This window comes from Pleurodeles waltl, chromosome 2_1 (assembly GCF_031143425.1).
Source record: "Pleurodeles waltl isolate 20211129_DDA chromosome 2_1, aPleWal1.hap1.20221129, whole genome shotgun sequence".
In the NCBI taxonomy this organism is placed as follows: domain Eukaryota; kingdom Metazoa; phylum Chordata; class Amphibia; order Caudata; family Salamandridae; genus Pleurodeles; species Pleurodeles waltl.
The window spans coordinates 839374588-839395368 of record NC_090438.1 but is presented as its reverse complement, the minus strand read 5'-3'; the positions used below and the strand labels follow the sequence as shown (position 1 = coordinate 839395368).

Here is a 20781-nt window from a genome sequence, read left to right as displayed (position 1 = left end):
CCCTGAAACCTTTTACTATTCGGTGGAAAGAGCACCTAGTGTTTAATCTGTGCCCAGCCAGTGGGTTGGCTCCCGAGACCGAGAAACGCATTCTGTTTTGTCCTGAGCGCCTCCATCTTCGACGCAAATGGATGCGCCCAGTATGCTTGAACCTTGGAGTACATCGCTACTTAGTTGCCAAAACGACACCTACACTTTAACTGTGCTCGCTGTCAGTCCATATCTGAGAGCTGTACGGCGCAAATGCGAATTTATTTTGTCTGCTATAGCCAGTTGACTGCTGGAAGTGCATATTTGACAATTGAAAGCTTGATGTTATTTTGCGTTTTGCACATTAGTGTCCTCTTATGTTGCACTGTGGGATTGTTATATTCAATGCACTTTATGATCATTGAATTCTAGGGAACTGTGGACGTTTTGAACTATTTTTAGGAACTATTTATTATGTTGTTTTTTTTATTACCGCCTCAAAAAAACGTATATTCTTGGAAACGCTTATTAGGTTAGCATTTGACATTTTACTCTATTTTGCACATTATATCGTTGCACTGCTGGAATTCTATGATTTGATCTATCTTAATGAATCGATGTGAGTGAGAGTAAACTTTTTAATTAATTGATGTGTTCGTAATTTTTTTTTGCTAACCTTCTTTGTGGTTTTAACTATGAATGTTTACAATTGTACACATTTTTATCTACCGAATAAAGCATTTCTTGACTTGACTGTGTCACTTGATTTGCTTACGGATCTGGCAAATTCCATCCTAATCCTGACTTTTAAGTGACAGATGATGCTAACACGACCTGTGGCATGGTTTCTAACTGTATCCATTTGAGCTTCGCCTTCATCGTTCCAAGAAACGTTACATTGATAATCTGCTGTGAATGATGACTGCCTGCTCTCAAGCCTGCGATTTGATTATGTCATGGGGTTCATAATTATGTGTGTTTTCGTGGGGTGTTTCTCTTAAACAGTGTGTGATTATCTGTTGTGGTGTGTCCTTTAACACAAACCGGAGTATAGTTCAAAATATCTGCAGGTCTGAGCTAACAGTTTCTTCTCACTTTTACCAGTTTAAGGCTAGGGTAGGGGACAATTTAAACCACCAATAAGCACATGAATGTGTCTTGTTAGGCGAGTGGGGGGGGGGGGTTGTCTAAAGCTATGGCGATATGGCTTTGGGAGCAAAAATATTATAAGCGGTCCGAAAAACGTCTAAGCGCTAACTACTCTACAGTAGAGATCGATTGTTTATGGACGAGGTTATGCTTGGAGTGATTCTAGTTGCTTGACTGTGGGGGGAGACTAGGCCGTTGAGCAACGAGGAAGGTTATGTGCCTATACAGAGGCGGATAAGAAATGAAAGAGACGAGGGTGGAGAGTGAGCAGACCATGAACCATTTGAACACCATTCGAAGAAAACTGTAGCAGAGAAGATCGGAAGTTAGCATGGCAGTGAGATGAGGAGAAAAAGCAGTTGGTGCAAGCTTAAAGAGGAGGCATATGGTAGAATTAAATGGGCACACGAATAAGCAGAAAGGCTGAATAGAGGAGAATTGTATTCAAAGTAAGAAACAAATTGCAAGGATAAGGGTTTTTAGTAGCGTAGGTTAGTCCTAATCTTATTGTATGTAAATTGTGCTGTGAAATATATACATCTTGTAAATCGTAATGTTTCCTTCTCCTTCGGCTCTCCAGATTTAGCAGTTTATTTTTCCGTTTTGCAGTGCACTGAAAGTTTTTTTTTTTTTAATTTTTTTTCTTCCCTGCAGGGCTTTTGATTAAAGTCCAGTCTAAGGAATCTGAGATGTCCTCCGAGACCGAAAAGGATGATACCTCGCAGGGATCTTCGCAAACAAACAGCGTGACCTCCTCAGATTCGGAAGATGGCCCTCCCAAGAAAAGGTTAGCCTCCGCATAAAACGCTCCCACAAATTTAACTGGGACTGAAAACACAATAACTTACGGTTTTATCTTTCTTCTGATAGACATGTCCTCGGTGTCCTGAGTCCATCATGGCTTAGTGCAAGGGGGCCTCTATTTTTGTTTTGCGTTTGCACTGCAGCCCCAAACATTATTAGAGTACTTTCCATTGAACGTAGGAGAACTTGCTAGATATATGTACAAGAGCAACGATTTAAAGGGGAAATACAAGTATCTGGGGTAAGAAGGGTGAGGGGTACGAGGAACGGTCTGCAGACAAAAGGATCTGTTCTAGTCTGGAGTTCTAACATCAAAGAACCATTAACTGAGGGTTTCAGGACCCTGAAAACCCTTGAATGGTGATAGACGCACAGGGATGTGGAATTCCTATCGCCCGACGCCCGGGACATCTTGTTTGGGGTCAAGGGCAACAAGTTTTTATGTTTACTTTGTCCTTGGGACAAGTAGGCCCAACCCTCTACAGCACAAACCCTTTGGCTGCCTGTTTACAGAGAGTGGAACTCTCTGCAGTTGAGGTAATGTGTTTCCAAAAGATAATGCTGTTCGAACTTGTATTTATGGTTCATTATTTGCAAGCCTTCATTATTAGGGTGAGTGCTGTAAAGAAATGTTTTAAGGTCACACTTCACTACTGACTTTGGTTCCAGTAAAAAAAAAAAAAAAACGTGTATACACATGTTTGAAAAGCTTAGGCTATGAGGCTAAGTATAATTCTCCCAGAATGCTCTCTGATTAGATGCAAATGAAGTGTCATTTAGTAAAATGTTTTGATGCATGCTAGTATTTCCCAAAAATATTTCTAATGGAAAAATCAGTGTAACCATTTTCAACACGATTATGGGAAGCATGAAAATAAACAAACACTGACAAAGCCAACTGATCTGACATATTTTTTTATAAGTCTTTTAGTTTCATCAATGCGTGTCTTGTTTTGACATGGCTTTTGTAACACTTTATTGTTGTGGGAGCTACCAGGCCCTCAACATTGTAACAAACACTGGCAAAACCCCCCCCCCCCAAAACGTTTTTGAACTCTAAAAGCACACGTTGCCACCAGTGGCATAACAAAGGCCCCGCAGCTGCCCTCCAGGGGGCGCCTTCAGCACAGCACCTGCCCTGAGTGAGTCGGGAGAGGGGGCTCCTCCATGTTCTTTGCAAAGGGGCACCCTCCAGTTTCGTTACGTCACTGAAGTTCCTGACACTGAACAAAACTACTTTGTGTGCCAATATGCTCCTTGTGGAAGAGCAGAATGCGATCACTCACAGTAAAGCCAGCCAAAAGAGAGAGAAATAGAAGTTTAATAAAAACAAAATGTCTTTTTTAACACCAGACCTAATTAGGGACCAAGACCCACATGTAGGTAGCTTTTTGCATGTCGCAAACAGCGACTTTTCCTGTTTGCGACGTGCAAAAAGCACACAGCGATGCACAAACCCAGTTTTGCGATTCGGTAACCTGGTTACCGAATCGCAAAACGGGTTTGCGACTCGCAATTAGGAAGGGGTGTTCCCTTCCTAATTGCGACTCACAGTGCAATGTAGGATTGTTTTGCGAACGCGGGCGCAAACCAATCGCAGTTTGCACCCATTCCCTTCCCCATTGTGAATGTCACTGTAAAAAAAAATTCAGGGCAGGCAGTGGTCCTGCGGACCACTGCCTGCTCTAAAAAAATGAAACGAAAACGTTTCATTTTTCGTTTTTGCATTACAAAAAAAAAAAACTGCTTTATTGAAAAGCAGTCACAGACATGGTGGTCTGCTGTCTCCAGCAGGCCACCATCCCTGTGAGGGCTGCCATTTGCAAGGGGGTTGCAAATTGCAACCCACCTCATGATTATTCATGAGGTGGGCATTTGCGAAGCCCTTGCGAATCACAGATGGTGTCAGGGACACCATCCTACATTCGGATTTGTACTCTGACTCGCAATTTGCGGGTTGCAAATCTGAACCTACCTACATGTGGCCCCAAATTCTTAAAGAAAGTCACAAAAGTGCACCCATGGTATATGTCGTACCCCTATAAAATATTTGTGAATTTTAGCATGGGTAAATACGCATGTGTAGATTTGCTCATGTGAAAATCTATTGAGCATTTGCAAGTTCATTTTCCCTCCAGCCACTTTCTTCCCAACCCTGGAAGAAGTTCTGATTCTGCCATTGTCAGGAGTAAATGTCCAACCTTTCTTATTATGGGAAAATATTAGAGAGAAACTGGTGAAAATCTTTAAAACATGCAGGTTAGTAGGTTTGCAGACTCAAAGGCATTCCAGCCCTGGAACTATTGCTTACTGCTTATTCCAGCCCCATTATGCAGATTTGCAGAAAGGTGGCAAAATAAGGAAATTGCTACAGTAGTGATTGAAACTGCAAGTATTCAAGCCCTACTGTGAGCCCTGGCATAATCAGAGAGGCTATTATCAGAGCTCTTACATAATGAGATTGCTGCCATAATTTGGCACCACACTACATGGCTCCAAAGGGACAAGTAGATCTTTTTACAGGACAAGTAGATTTGAGAAGCAACCTGTCCCCTGGACAAGTAGATATTTTAATAAATTCCACACCCCTGGACGCAGCTAGGATGGAGGTCTAAAGGTCATAAAGGGTAGCATTCCCTTTCGGAAAGTGATTTCATTCCAGTAGCACCTTCCTCTTACGTATCTCTTGAAAAGGTGAGTCTTTGGCTATTTTCAGAATTGCAGGGTGTCGGAGATGGTCTTAGTAAGGTCGTCAGGGAGATGAAGGTGGTTCCAGAAGATCCAGAAAAAGACTGAGGTTGCCTTTGTGATTGTGCTGTTTGGAATTTCAGAGTTTCCAGTTTTTAGACAGTCTTTGCTTTTGGAGTCTCTCAAACCATGTAAAATTGTCAGGTCAGATAGGTAGCTTGACACTATCTGTCTCTGTTGAGCGCTTTGGAAGTAAGACTAAAAATGTTGACTTTTATACGAGCTTATAAGGGGAGTCATTTCAGATCCTTCAGAGTTGGGGGGATGTCATATCATGTTTGGGGATAAGGGGACAGTTGGAGGGGGTGGGGGGGTAGTAGGATAAAGGGCAAACAGGGTCTACTGGACCTAACCTGTAGGAGCTAAGTTTATTTTCTCTGCCCCTGTGTCCGCCCTACGGTGGCTCTGCAGCCTAGGCAAAGTAGAACTCCTTCAGCACTTGACTGTCCGTGGTAGCGATGGCAAGCCGTCATAGCTTTCCCAGGTATTGTGGGGTGGAGCAAGCTCTGAATTCAAGTCACCCACGCATCAGTGCAATAATTGATTTTCCAACACAGTGCTTGTCTTTTGTGAAAAGAGACTGTAATGTATGCAAGAATGAAAAGCTACATCCTACAATATGCAGATTAAATATAATAACATCCCCTAGCGCTGGACCACTGTACACATGGTTCAAGCTTCCCTCCACCATCCTCTAAATCAGCATAAGATATAGTATAGCACATTTCAGGCACAGGTTCAGGGCCACCCCTCTCGTTCAGAGTTTGTGCAGTCAGTTTTACAGTCTTAGATCTAGAATGTAAAGTTCAACAGTACAGGTTCTTGTCTTCCAATCGTGGTCAGAATTCGGGGCCTGTGGAACGCACCTTTCTCTTGGAGAAATATGCCAACTGAGTGCATAGACCCTCTAGTCCTGTCTGTGAAAGCAGCAGCTGCCGAGGCTGCTACCCATAATCTGGCAGGCAGGCAGAATCTGGCATCACTTGCAGTCTCCAGTCATTTGCTGTCACTCTTCTGAGCATAGGGTGGCTCAGGCATCGCCAGAGGCTGAGTTCTCCAAAGGCAGTTCTCAAGGCAACAGTGCAGCTGCAGCACCACTTAGAGGAGGGTGGGATGGGACAGTGACTTTATCTGTGTTAGTTTGTTCGGTCGTCACAGCAGTGTAGATCCCTTTAGCACCAATTCCCAACTTGCAGGCGCATGGTCTGCTTTGGGCACAAATATTCACGGTCATAGTGGCTCATTCCACTCACCCACATTTTTACACTCCTGCTTCAGAGTTACAGTGGTATTTTGGAAGCGTTAGGTAGGGTATGTTTTGGAAGTGGTAGGTTGTAGTTGCTGCAGGCACGAGAGTTGACACTTCGATCTCAGGGCACACTGCTGACCAGCTCAAGTCTTTCTAGGCAGAAGAACCTTCAGCTTCGAGGTCAGCTGCTTCTGCTCACCCTGGTAGTCAGAATGTCCTGCGGATTGGCACTCTCCTTACCTTTTCTTGTGAGGTAGAGCAGCCTCAATGTGCTTCAGGACAGCAAGACTACTCTTCCTTCCAGATCAGACTCCAGGTGATGTCCCTTCACCACTAGGACTGGGCTCCAGCCCAGGTTGTGCAGCAGTTCTCCGTGTACTCTGCTGAGTACCCAATGCCTTGGTAAAATACAAATTGGAGCTAGTACCACCAATGGGTCAGCATCACCCACGTTTATACAGATGAAGAAGACAGGGCAAATGTATTCCCTGCCTGCAGTCTCAGAACTGATTTGGTTTGTTTCTTCTTTCATGTGTCCTCTTCTTTGCTGCCTTCGAGACTCAGCCTTTGACCAATAGTCCATTGGCAAAACAAATGAGGGCATGCTTTGTGTGCACCTTCAGGATAGGTCCAGGATCTCACTTACTTTAAGAGACAACGGCCTAGGCCTTTATGCACACACTAGATTGGTATGAGGCCGGGGCCAAAATAAAGAACAAGGATACCAGATACTTGCCGTTGGGCACTCTGGGAAGAGGAACAGGGGTGTACACCATGAAGGGGGACATTCCCATCCCACCAGAGGAGGTGTGATTAAATTTCCTTTTACTGGTAATTAGCTGAAATAGAACATAAAACTGTGTTGATAGATGTCAAGGCTGCATCTTCCTGGCCTTACTTAAAATTTTCACTCTGTTGCGTTGTCCGTTTTACTTCTTTTTTTGCTGTTACTCTTGTTCACTAATATCCCGCAGCTCACATATTCTAGTGCATGTAACATTGAAATCTTTTTAAATATATTTTACTTGATATGCATGGATATTCTGTTTAAAATTTGAGGATAAAGCTGCTTGGTATGCTTACACTTGAGCTTTCAGAAACTCACATCTTAGTGCATTGCCAGATCTGACATCTCCTTAGTTTTTGTTATCTAGTAATCTGTATCTGTGGTGTCTCTGAGGGGGGAGGTGGGGAGCAGATGTGGCCCCTGGCTGCAAGCTTCATGTTAGAGGTAGCTGGGGTTGAGAACCAGAACTTCCGTTGGCCTGAGTAAATCAAGTGTTCAGGCTATGCATATGTTAGGGGAAAAAAAGATCCGTTAATCAAGAAAATGCAGCACCCTGAGCCTAAGGAGATTGAAGTGTAGGAATTCTAGTTGGGAAATGTACTTTTATTAGTGGCTGCCATAAATGGGTAAATTGTGACAGAGGGTATGGGTCATGCATTTCTTTAGCCAATGTTTGTCACAGTCTCTGGAACCACCACAACTAGAAGGGGCCCAGCCTTTTTCCAGGAAAGTGCAATTAGTTGTTTCGCTGCTCCAGACAGAAGTTGAATCACCGCCCAGTTAATGTGGGTCATGCCTTCAAGGGTCTTGGGTCACAGCCAAGGATCAGGGTGGTGGCGGCAGCTGGAACTGGGTTTCCGAAAGTGCCTGTTATGTGCCCCAGAATCTCGTTCCAGTAGGTTTAGATTACCACGCAGAACCACCAAATAGGGAGGAACAATCCCATAACTTGTTGACAGCACCAGCATGTCGAGGAGGTGTTTGGGAAGATAGGGGAAAGCATAGCAGGTTTCGGGTAACATTGAAACATGACATTCATAGCAGTTTCTCTGTGGAGGATGCTATTGTGCATTTGGGGAATATTCCACTAGAGATACTCCAACTGCGTATTTGGGATCATTGGTCCCAGATCAGTACTACCTTGAATAGTGGTATTGGTTCTCGAGATCAGTCCCTTCGTGCCCTGGAAAGACTTGATCAGGGATTCAAACAGGATGAGGGCATATATTTCTGCAATATTGAAGGCATGAGGTCGGAGTGTCAGTATTTGCGCTTACATTGCTCAAAAGATTTGGTGGTGGAGCATTGAAAGAGGTCATTCAGAGTTCTGCAGTCTCTTTGGGTCCACTCGGAGAAGGTCTTGGGGTCGAGAGCAGGTGAAAAGTCTAGGTTGCATGCCAGGGGAAATGTTAAGCAAGGGAGAAGTGTAAAACCACTTTTGATGGCAATGGGGCCCCAAATATTCAGGACAGTCCTTGTGAGCATCACCAGGCATGCACGTTTTGGGGTGGTTGTGTTTGGGGAGCCTGCATGCCACAGCTCAGTCCATATGTAGCCACAACCTTTTGCTTTCCTGCAGCAACCACTCTGAAATATAGTGTAGGTGTACTGTCCAATATTATTTCATCATGTTTGGGCAGACCAGACCTCCCACTCCAGGAGATTGCTGGATATGAGACTTCACACAACTCCTTGCCTCACCCCAAATAAAGGTGTGTAGTTTGATTTGAAGGGACTTGTCAGATCCAGGAATCGAGTAGGCAAGTCTTGAAAGAGATAGAGAAATATTTGTATTTTCACAATGTTAATGCATTTTAACCAGTCAGGGATGTCCATAGGCCTTGGTCCAGCCTTCCATGTGTGGTGGGTTATGGTAAGGCCAAGATATCGAAGGTAGCAAGGGACCCAACAGAAGCGTGCAAGGGATTTGAGTTGAGGATCTAGGTCCTCAGATGTTAAAGTTAAGGGCTTGAGATTTGACCTTGTTGACTTTGGAATTTTTGACCCGCTCAAACTCATCTAGTAGTACTTCTGGTAAGAAGTCTGACGGATTCGTCAGAGTGAGGTCGTCATCTGCAAAGAGGTCCAACTTAAGTATATTGTCGCCAAAGGGGGTCCTTGTAATCCCGGTTGAAGTTATGTGTTGGATTTCTTGGAGTGTCTCACTGCCTGTGTGTGCAATATATGCTTACGATTACTACCCTCTGATATGCCTAACTGCTCGCCCACACTACTACCCCACACTACTACAGAACAGAGCTTTTGGGGTATTATTTGTGCCTCTAATTGCTTTGTTTTGTGCTAGGACTCTTTGCACAGTGTACCTTCTTTTTTGTCCAGCTTTCTTCAGAAATTGACCAGAAGGCCATCTGACCCTTGTGATTTCCCAGTGTGCATTGCTCCCAAGGCATTTCAAATATGCATGGGTTTGTTTGAGGTCTCCATGGTGTGCTATATGCTGGTGTGGGTTGGTGTGTGTGGGGGGGTGGGGAGGGCGGGGCGGGCGGCAGTCACAGGAGTGTAGGTAACCCTGATTTCAGTTGTGTACATTGGCCAGTTTAGATATGGTTTGGTCAAACTTTTGGAACACAGTTTATTTAGTAGTTTCATTGATTGCCCATGAGCCGTCCCAAAACTTAACTTGAGGGATAGAAGTCTTAGCTCGCTAGGGTCAAATTTAACATATATCTCATATAAAAAAAAAACTTGAAAAGTACACACTAACTCAAATTAAACATAGTTGTTATGAAGTGTAACAACTGTGTTGCATGTAGGTCAAAGGGATAGACCACTGCTTTTTGTCACTTGTGTGCACATATTTTGTCACTTTAATTTGTGTTTTTTAAATGTGTTTTATTTGTATTTTAAATATACTTAACAATTTATAGTGTGAAGCCCTATTGTGAGAAGGGAATCAGCTTTACTGAATTGCATGCCTGAGTGCACACCAAGGCATTTTCTGCTAACGAGCATGTATGAGCACAAATGAAAGGGGTGAGAACTATACCCCTAATAGCGCATCTAACTACTCTTTTCTTCTTATCCATTTATTGACTTAGAAGTGGAAAAGGTTCATTATGGTCTGGATTTTACAGAGATGCTTCATGTTTATATGTTCACTGTAAATGTTATAATTTTGGTAATGCCAAACGTGACGTGTAGGTATTAGTAAAAGTACTTATTGGTCCTGAAGAAACCCTACTGACCCTGAGCAGCAATTAGAAGGCTGAAACATGTCGACTCGTGCAATATTAAATCACACCTTAATCCCTTGTTTTTAGAGTAAGGGCGCTGCTTACAAACTGCATGGAGCCCACCCACTTCTCACTAGGTGTAGTGGGTGAGAATCCAATGACTACGCATGCCACTGGTGGCTCTTGTGGGTGCGGGCCCTACTAACATATCTAAATATATGTCGGGATCCCACTCCTTTATCTTGGTGGTGAACCCTACATTATTCTGATGATATGTTAGTACTCCACAAAGTAATCTAATTCAGGTATGGGTCAGATTCTACAGATTAGTCAATTTTTTCATGCCAATCATGTCCTCACCTTGTCCCCCTTATCATAAAAGTGCTGCTACAGATTTAGCAGTGAGTGTTAAACACAACTTGCCTTGTGTGATCGGGGCTGCCTCTGCAAGAGGGTCAACTTTCTCTGGGTGGTGTTGGAGGGGTTCATTTTTGTCCTGACTTTCCAGTACCTCTATTTCAGAGATGTGTGTGTTCAATAAGGTGCAATTTCTGCTATATATCTCCAAGGTGATAAGGGAGCTCCTGATTGTGGCCCTAAATGTGTCCCATAGTGTGTGAAGTGGTGTATCTGGCTGGTAGTTAGTCAGGAGGTATTCCTAGATGGCGGTCACAATAGTTTCCCTATTTACTGGGTCCTGTAATATTTTTGGTCTCATGCACCAGCTAGATGTAGCAGAGTGTGGTGCGAGAGCAATCAAACCAAATGAGTTCAGTGGGAGCGTGGTTAGAGATTGAGAAAATGGAGATCTGTCGAGCTCACCCTCCCAAGGAGTGAGAGGTGAGTATTTCACAAGCCCTAGAGTAGGATTGGTGGAGATGCGAGTATTGGGCGTAGACCCTATGGCTTGAAGTGGCACCAGATGTGCACCAGGCCCAGCTCGGCTGTAATAAATTATGGCTTCTGTCGTGAGTGTGATTCTATACCAGGTTAAAGTCCTCCCATACTATGGTGTTGCCCCTGCCATCTTTCAATTGTTCCATGAGGAGAGGGTGTTAAAAGGCATATTGTGCTCTTAGATGTGTACACATTCAATAGGGTCAAATCTGTACCAATCCTCTGTTTATTTTGATGAAGCACCCCTCTCTACACCAATTGCTTCTGCTGGGCTGTATGGTCTTTGCATAGGATGGCTACTTCTGCTGCTCTCCCGATGATTGAGACCCAAAATTGTAGCAATAGCATGGGTTTCACATGCTGAGGTGATCCTTCCGAAGGTGTCTCCTGCAGAAAAATTATGTTTGGGGTCATGCAGTAATAGGGACCTCCAGATTTGTTTTTTGTTGGGTGAATTAAGTCTCTAAACGTTCAGCTGGAGCAGTTTGAGAGAATGGGTTTCTATCAACTAGGCTAGAAAATGATAAAGCATTATAAAAAAAAAAAAAAAAAAGTAGACCCTCAGAAGCCCACCACCCCATTCACTTCATGGGCCCCTTTGGATATGGACCAGAGACACAAACCAAAAAAGAGAAGACATTAGACCATGGGTACTCAGACATTTTCCCAGAGGCCAAAGTGTTTGTTCGGTGGTGTGACCGAGGGCCGCACTGGTGCCGGTGGGGTGGTGGTCAGAGGGTTGGGAGAGGGTTGTAAAGGTGAAGCATGTAGATATAGTGGCTAAATTGAATTGCACAATGTGGAACGAGAAACCCTAGGATCAATCCTGGCTTCCCATTTGACCAAATTGTGTGAGCCTAGACAATTGATTTATCATCACCTATAAGAGGACCTTGAAATACATTTCTCAATGTGTGCTGTACAAGAACTTCTATGTTTGATTTAACAAACCATAATGTTGCATTATGTATAATACCTACCCTAGCCACCCAAAGGATGCGCATAATGACTGCCTTGCCCCTTAGTTCAATATTGGCATTGTTGTCCGGGTGAGTAGGGAAGTATAAATGTTTCTAAATTCATGTTTGAAAACTATCACTTAAAAATAATACTTCTCAATGCACTGATAATAAAACAGTTCTGCATGGCAATAAAATATATATTTTTATAATTTTGAAGAAATGTTATCATATTTGTACATAATTGCTGCAAGATATCTTCATAAATCAAATTATTCCTAAAGTTTAAGGGGTGCAAGGCATTCTAGTTACTTCCTTTCTTTAACTGGTTCTGTAGAAGGTCCTAGCAGTAACTTGGCCTCTGCAAGAAAACAAATTGGTCAGTTGTTTTGGTTCCAAGGGAAGATGAGGCTGAAGGGATGACCTAATTGGTATTTCAAACTGTGCACTTAGGTAGTCTGTGACTGGTCTGAAGTCTCTTCACTTTTTAAGCAGTGTGGGTTGGAAAAGTTAAATGGTAAGCCGCAGAAAATAAGGTTTGCCTTTTCCTGGCATTGTGCATCATCGGTTACCTGTCCTTATTGAAATGGGCCTGATTGAGGATGTCCTGGGCATTCATGACCCGGAGTGTGCTAAGGGTAGGTCTGTGACCTCTGTCAAGTCTCAAAAGGGGGTGCATCTAGTTGGCCTCTAATCGCTTGTAGTAGCTCGTGTTTAAAGGTCAGGGTGTTATTCATCTTCTGCCCTTCTCGGTACACCTCTAATGTGAATGTCGGGGCAGCTCCAGTTTTCCAGGTCTAATTGCTTTTCCTGTTTGAGTTGTATGAACTGTTCTTTGGGTGTTTAGATCCTCTGCCAGTGTATCTTCTGTCCTCAGACCGGACATCCAAAGAGCGTTCTATGTTGTGTATTCTATCCCCCAGTTTTGTGACTTCTTTATTAACTTCTTGGAGGCATGATTTGAATTAAGTTTTGAGTGAGCCCGATCTCGGTCCATATCTCTCTGAGTAAACTGTTCAATATAATATTGAGCAATTGGGGGTGGCAGACATAGCCTTTTGGGTCTTGGAAGGTGTCTCTTCCTGTTTGGAGTCTGACCCTGTGGTGTGGTGTCTCTCCAGATATGGCTACGGAGCCTTCTTTGTGTTTGCCTTTGATTATGTTTCCCTTTGGATCTGGTGGCAGAATCTGCGCTAGAAGTTAGCAGTGTGTTTGGGGGGGGGTCTCTTAGAGCTTGTGCGTAGCTGGCACAGTCCCTGGACCTCTGTTGTGGGTAGATAGTTGGGAGGCCTGTTGATGGGGACCTCTAAAGTGATGGGACTTAGCCTGTAGGGAGAGGCTACAATCTTGCCTTTTAATACTGTTTGGAATCCCCTGGGGTTGACCAGCTTCTCAAGTTCTTAACCTGATATTAGAGTTCCAGGGGGTGCAGGGCAAAGGCCCATAAGTGTCAGCAAGCTGAGGGCTGTGGTGACAAGAGAAGGGCCCCTTGGGAGCTGTGTCTGAGCCTTAGCGGCCTTCCTTAAGAGGAATGCAGTGGGGGCCGGTGCTGATCACTGTATGTGATTTGTCTGGGAAGGTGTCAGAGTACCTGGATTTGATTTCCTCGGGAGCAGAAGACTAATCTTCAATTCCCTACCTAAGCTGCTCACAACAATTTGAATCCTCATTTTGAGCACCCTGGAAGGGGGAAGGGGAATGGGATAAGAGAAACTGCCTCAGAGGTCTTCATCTTCTTTTGTCAGTCTGCTAAGCTCTTCTATATTTATCTTGAAGCGACACCTAGAAAATTACAATCACAATTACTAGGGACACATTGTTTTTTCTTTAACACCTATAAACATTCCAACAATTAATTAAGCTTTTTCTTCTATAGATGTTCACACTCTTTACCTGTACTTTCTGAGGAATTTGCCTCTTTCTCTCAACTTGTGTATATGTAGATGTGTGTGTGTGTGTGTGTGTGTGTGTGTGTGTATATATATATATAATATATTACATGAAGAACTATTTGATATTCTTTTGAGATAGTCAATTTGATGTTTTCTTATTGAATATCAGTGTCTTTGTAGGCAAATATTTATAGTTCGTTATTGCCTTATTTCCTTTTGTAATTTGTGTAGCTATATATATATATATATATATATATATATGTTCAATGGCATGTGTAGCTGTAGATACACATGCTATGCATAGCTTCTGCCATCTAGTGTTGGGCTCAGAGTGTTACAAGTTGTTTTTCTTCGAAGAAGCCGTTTGGAGTCACAGGATCGAGTGACTCCTCTCGGGCATAGTGCGCATGGTCATAGACTCCTTTGTTAGATTGTTTTTTTTCGGCTGTCTGGTTCGGATGTGTTTCCTCTCGCTCTGAGATTTTCGATTCGGAAACTCCTATCTAATTTTCCTGACCGTCGGTATTGTTTCGATTGTGTTTCTATCTATAGTCGAGCCGATAGTACAGTCTAAAACCAAATTATGCACTTTTGGGCACAAGCGCCCAGCTCGGGCCTGTTCAGGCCTACCACGCCAAAGCCTGATGGATCGGACTCCATTCTGATTCTGTCCCCGATGCCACATGAAATTTCCTTGCGCAGACCAACGTGGTATGTAATCTGTGTCTCTCTCCTGACCACCGAGAAGAAAACTGCGAAGCCTAACAGTCTTTCTGGTCGAAGAAAACACTGCGTGACCAGAGAGCCAGAAGGTTGGAAATGGTGTCGAAGACTACAGAATACATCAACACCGTTGAGGAAGAACAGGCCCAGACAGTAGTTTCCATTCAGGACACCGACTCGGAGGACAATATCAACCTCATCACTGCGGGTCAGCATGTGAGTACGACTGCCCCTACGCCCACTCTTAACCATCAAAGGCCTTGGGCACACCACTGCCAGAGAGCCATGGTTCGACCTGAAAGAAAATAATCAACGACCGAACTTCGTGTTCGGTGCCAAAAAAGGCCACATCAACTTCGATACCAGAGTCTAGCAAATCTACAAAAAGCTCCACATCTGAACCGAGCCGACGTCCACACTCTTAGAAGTCAAAACCTCGACGTCCGGCTCGGAGCCAAAACAACAGACTGTATTTTCAGGACCGATAAAATTGCCAACTTCGGAGCCAAAAAAGTATTCATACACAGAAGAACAAGGACTTTCGAGCCAATTAAAGCAGAGCTCAAAGACACTTGATGAACAGTCCTCTAAATCACTAAAAACATCAGAATATATTTCTGAAGACTCTGACATTCAACCTATTCTTGAAGTCGTGGATAAAAAGCAGTCAAGGATTCATATCCACAAAGAGACTGGGAGGATCATTGCTGCACCTCCTCCACAAACAAAAAGAAAGTTGGCTTTTCAGGAACATCTTGATACTGCTCCACCATCAGTAAAGGTTTTTAAAAGAAAGGAGAAGCCATTACCCTTACAAAATTCTCCACCTCATTTGCCACAACGTTTTTTCACCACCACTTGTTAGCCCACCACCATTTCCTTCACCAACTCACTCACATACTTATTTGCATGGTGATACAATTGATCTTGGGATCTGTGTGATCCAGATCCCATACCAACTAATGACCCAGACCTCTATCCTTCAAAACCTTCACCACCAGAGGATACAACTGCATACACACAGGTCATCTCAAGGGCAGCTCTGCGTACCATGGGGTACTTATGCATAGTGAGCCATTAGAAAAGGATTTCCTTTTTTGTACGCTATCCTCCACGTATTCACGTTACCAGTGCCTACCAATGCTGCCTGGCATGATCAGGCATGCAGACGAAATATTTAAGGAACTTGTTAAAGCTAGAATTTTAACACCACGCATAGAAAAAAATATAACCCTGCACCAACAGATCCAGCTTATATCACACATCACGTACCTCCAGACTCTGTAGATATCAGTGCTGCCAGAAAGAGGGCCAATACTCAATTGTCAGGGGATACTCCTTCCCCTGACCAAGAAAGCAGAAAGTTTAATGCTGCTAGCAAAAGGGTAGCTACACAGGCAGCTAACCAATGGTGCATTGCCAATTCACAAGCCTTACTAGCAAGATACGATAGGGCACTCTGGGACGAGATGCAGGAATTATTACAACACCTGCCAAAAGAACATCAGAGGAGGGCTCAACAAATTGTTGAAGAAGGCCAGGCAATAAGTACCAACCAGATAAGGTCTGCTCTTGATGCTGCAGATACAGCAGCCAGGAGCGTAACAACTGGTATAACCATATGCAGACATGTATGGTTACAATCTTTTGGATTCAAACCAGAAATACAACAGGCAGTTTTAAATATGCCTTTCGACAAGAAACACCTGTTTGATCCTGAGGTTGACACCACAATCGAGAAACTCAGGAAAGATTCGGACACTGCTAAAGCAATTGGAGCCTTATACACAACACCTTATAGAGGCTCCTTTCGTAAGCAACAATTAAGAGGATTCAAGCCTCAACCTACAGATGCTTCTACGTCTCAAACTAAACAAGGTCAAAAACAACAATACCAGAGAGGGGGATTTAGAGGCTCTTATAGAGGTCAATTTTTCAGACAAATTTGTTTTAGGCATTTCTGCCCCCCTTGGGGGCAGAAACCTCCAGGCACCTTTTTTTTTTTTTTTTTTTTTTTTAAACGTGGGTAGCGACCCTTTAGACAAGGGTTTAAAAAAAAAAAAAAAAAAAGTGGGGTGGATGCTACCAACCAGTATGGGCATGGCTATGTCCCCACCCCAACTGAAGGGGGTAACAGTCTTTCAGCTCTCCCCCTGCACACTAAAACTTATTATACCACGGCAAGCAAGAGGACATTTGATTATTTTTGGTTTTACATTTGGGCCATGAGAGCTTGTCTAACTCTCAAAAGCGTCCCACTTGAAATGGTGAGGGCTGCACTTTTTTGACTGAGAGGCTGCCATGTAATAAAATCCACAAGACCTGGACACGTCTGAAAACTAAACATCTGGGTGAGTCCAGGCTGGTGTGCTTCACATACACCCGTGCCATTTTCTTACCCACAATGCCCTGCAAACCTCCAACTTTGATGGAAATCACACATTTTTCCCACAGTTTTGTGATGGAACCTTCCGGTATCTGCAGGAATCCACAAAATTCCCACCACCAAAAATGTTTTTTGTTTTTTTCAAACTACCCTTTTGGACCCTCTTTGGTTTCCCCTCAATTTAGACATGTTTTTGTCTCTTCCCTGTCACAGGCACTTGGCCCACCTACACAAGTGGCGTATCATTTTCATCGGGAGACTGAGGGGAACGTTGGGTGGTAGGAAATTTGTCCTGGTGCGGTGATCCCACACAGAAATGTTGGAACAATGTATTTATTTTTTTAGCTAAATTTGAGGTTTGCTGAGGAATATGGGTAAGAAAACACTGGGGGATCCATGCAAGTAACACCTCCCTAGAGTCCCTCGGGTGTCTAGTTTTCAGAAATGTTTGGGTTTGGGTTTGGTATGGTAGGTTTCCCCATATGGCTGCTGAGCCCAGGACAAAAAACACAGGACCCCTCAACCCCCTGCTAAAACAGGTAGTTTTGTATTTGATAATTTTGATGTGTCCACAAAGTGTTTTGGGGCACTTTGTTTCGCAGTCACGAGGCCTACCCACATAAGTGAGGTACCATTTTTATTGGGAGACTTGGAGGAATAAAGGGTGGAAGGAAATGTGTGGCTCCACTTAGATTCCTGATCTTTCTATCTCCGAAATGTGAGGGAAAAGGTGTTTTTTTATTTATTTTTTTCTGGCCAAATTTTGAGGTTTGCTAAGGATTCTGGGTAACATTCTAGTGAGAGCCCCACAAGTTACCCCATCCTGGCTTCCCCTAGGTGTCTAGTTTTCAAAAATGCACAGGTTTGGTAGGTTTCCTTAGGTGCTGGCTGAGCTAGAGGCCAAAATCCACAGCTAAGCACTTTGCAAAAAAACACATCAGATTTCAATGTAAAAATTTGATGTGTCCATGTTGCGTTTCCTGTCGCAGGCACTAGGCCTACCCACACAAGTGAGGTACCATTTTTATCGGGAGACTAGGGGGGAACACAGAATAGAAGAACAAGTGTTATTGTGTAATTGTCTTTCTCAACATTTTTGCCTTCGAAATGTAAGACAGTGTGTAAAAAAGACGTCTATTTGAGAAATGCACTGTAATTCACATGCTAATAAGGGGACCCCGGAATTCAGAGATGTGCAAATAACCACTGCTTCTCAGCACCTTATCTTGTGCCCATTTTGGAAATACAAAGGTTTGCTTGATACCTAATTTTCATTCTTTATATCTCAGCAAATGAATTGCTGTACACCCGGTATAGAATGAAAACCCATTGCAAGATGCAGCTCATTTATTGGCTCTGGGTACTTAGGGTTCTTGATGAACCTACTATACTTCTATATCCCCGTAACAAGAAGAGTCCAGCAGACGTAACTGTATATTGCTTTCAAAAATCTGACATCGCAGGATAAAGGTACAGAATAAAACATTGAGAAAAATGGCTGTTTGTTTTCACCTCAATTTTAATATTTTTTTAGTTCAGCTGTTATTTTCTGTAGGAAAACCTTGTAGGGTCTACACAAATGACCTCTTGCTTAATTCAGAATTGTTTCTCCTTTTCAGAAATGTTTAGCTTTCTGGGATCCAGCATTGGTTTCACACCCATTTCTGTCACTAACTGGAAGGAGGCTAAAAGCACAAAATATAGTAAAAAATGGGGTATGTCCCAGTAAAATGCCAAAATTGTGTTGAAAATAAAATCTGCCTGTTTCTGAAAGCTGGAAGATGGTGATTTTTAGCACCGCAAACCCTTTGGCGATGCCATTTTCAGAGAGGAAAAAAAGACACAAGCCGCCTTCTGCGGCACTTTTTCCCCCTTTTTTTTTTACAAAACGAAGCTTTTGCTGTATTTTCGTCTCCTCCAGGGAAACCCACAAGCTCTGGGTAGCTCTAGAATCCCTAGGATGTTGAGGGGAAAAATGACACAAATTTGGCGTGGGTAGGTTATGTGGACAAACAGTTATGAGGGCCTAAGAGTGAACTGCCTCAAATAGCCAAAAAAACGGCCTGCCACCTGGGAGGCCTGGGTTAAGAGAAGGCAGTGGTTCCTTGGATACACTGCGTAGTCTTTAAAAAAAGAAAATGTTACTTCTGGTTTTTTTCTTTTTTAACAGGTAGAGATTGACTTAATGGGATATTGTCCTCTGCTTCTTGCTATCATGCTGACACTGCAGGCAATCTGCTGGCATGTGCAGGTCACAAGTCTCTGCAAGACCCGTTCAGCCTTCTGTCCTTTGAAGTTCAGTAAATTGAGTGTCCTTTAATTGGGTTACAATGGTATCTGGTATTTGTGTTGCGTGCAAACTACAGTTGTTGGTATACAGAGCTCTGTAAAGAACAAGCCATTACTGTTTTGGGGTAGACATTTCAGAAACATGATTGGCTTAGTTGCTGTTCTTTTTCTCACCCTCTGGCAAACACAGAGGTTCATGATTTACTTAGAAAACAACAAAGGTCATGATTGATGTCAGTAAGCAAGGCTTGCTCACTTGTAGCCTACATCAACTGGTCTGCGTCCCTATGGCTTCATAATTGGGTGAGAGCTTATGTCTCACTCATCCTCTCAGAATAGAACGTAGTTATGTTGGTAGCACTTTGTCCCTACCCACTTTCTTTTACTTATGCTTTCTTTTACTTATGCTTTACAAGTCGTAGACTCATCCAGTTTCACTATTGTAATTTGATTTTTCTCATAAGCCTTTTGGATCCCCGACCTTCAGTGGCACATTAGTAACTTACAACATGGCCTTCGTAATGCAGATTGCTGGGGTGAGCGTTGTTCAGATGCTTATTCTTGAAGACCCTCTGATGATTTATTGTATTTGCTAATATTCTGTATGATTGTCTCGTGAATATGATTCTCTTTTTCTGCCTTTCTCTAATTCCTCCTTCAGTAACTAAAAGGAACCTTCATAATCTAAATGCTAGTAGGCTGTTAAGTATTACATGTTATTCAAGTTCTTACACTTCTTTAGCCTTACACTATGCCAACACTGAAAAGCTTACTTCTTAGACATCTGTGGCCAGTGGAGCGTTCCCTGTATCCCATGGTGGTGGTGTTCGTGAGTGTCTGCCGTTGGGATTAGAGCAGTGTCAGTTGGTATTCAGAGGCATGTTGAGTGACCTGCAAGGCAACATGGGTCACTCCGAGCACCTCCTGAGGAACCGTGTTTAATGTGAGATCCAGAGCCACTGCTTACTTTGTTCAGGCAATGGCCATGACCACCTTGGGCTAAACACTGCTCTCACAGTGAACAATGCAAATGCGTCTTCTGTTTTAAGTACTGTTGTTCATTTATCGAAAAAACAACATGATGAAATCATAATCCTCTTTGGGCTGATCTGGCTGGTGTCCTCGTTAGGTTTAACATCAGGAACCGGTTTTAGATTCACATGTTGTACATTATTCTACCACGTATCTCGGTCGTGGTATTGGTCCTTTGGTAACCGAAGAAGAAATGAAGGGATAATATAGTGAATGGCACAAGAGGGAAACCTAGGTGGTGGTGCATGCATTCGTTCGCTAGGGTTACCTACTTTCTATATCAAAACACTGTCGCTTTGTGTATAGGGAATTAAATACCCTACTCATGTAAGTGAGGAGGGGGGAGTTAATAGTGTGAGGATCATTGTAGTTAATTCTTCTGCCATTAGTTTGCATCTGTAGTGCTTTTTAGTAATCCAATCGTGACATTCCAATTTTTCCACTGGAACCCGAGATTTGGCAGTCTGCCCAATCTTTGGATATTAAACTCCGTTTGGAAATGAGATCTTGGAATGCTGCATTTTGTGCACCACTCCGCCCAGTCTTCGTGTCAACTAAAGCATTGGTTGCAGTCATATTGAGAAGAATATAGCCTGTCGTCTCTTTCCCTTCCACTTCTGTTAAACAAAAGAAAATGAAATCCTACCTGCTCCGTCACGTCCCTCGGCCCGTCCTCGCCTCACTTTCTCAGCCAATCAATAG

General features: G+C 43.2%; 1 protein-coding gene across 5 annotated transcripts in view; it reads left to right on the top strand.

The window, feature by feature from the left end:
* JARID2 (jumonji and AT-rich interaction domain containing 2) overlaps nucleotides 1–20781 on the top strand; it is a 589480-nt gene that overhangs the window by 274310 nt on the left and 294389 nt on the right. For all 5 annotated transcript variants that reach the window (XM_069218785.1, XM_069218783.1, XM_069218788.1 and 2 more), the window contains exon 3: nucleotides 1774–1906. In XM_069218785.1, coding sequence (XP_069074886.1) covers nucleotides 1774–1906 — 133 coding nt within the window. The remainder of the gene's footprint in view (nucleotides 1–1773; nucleotides 1907–20781) is intronic.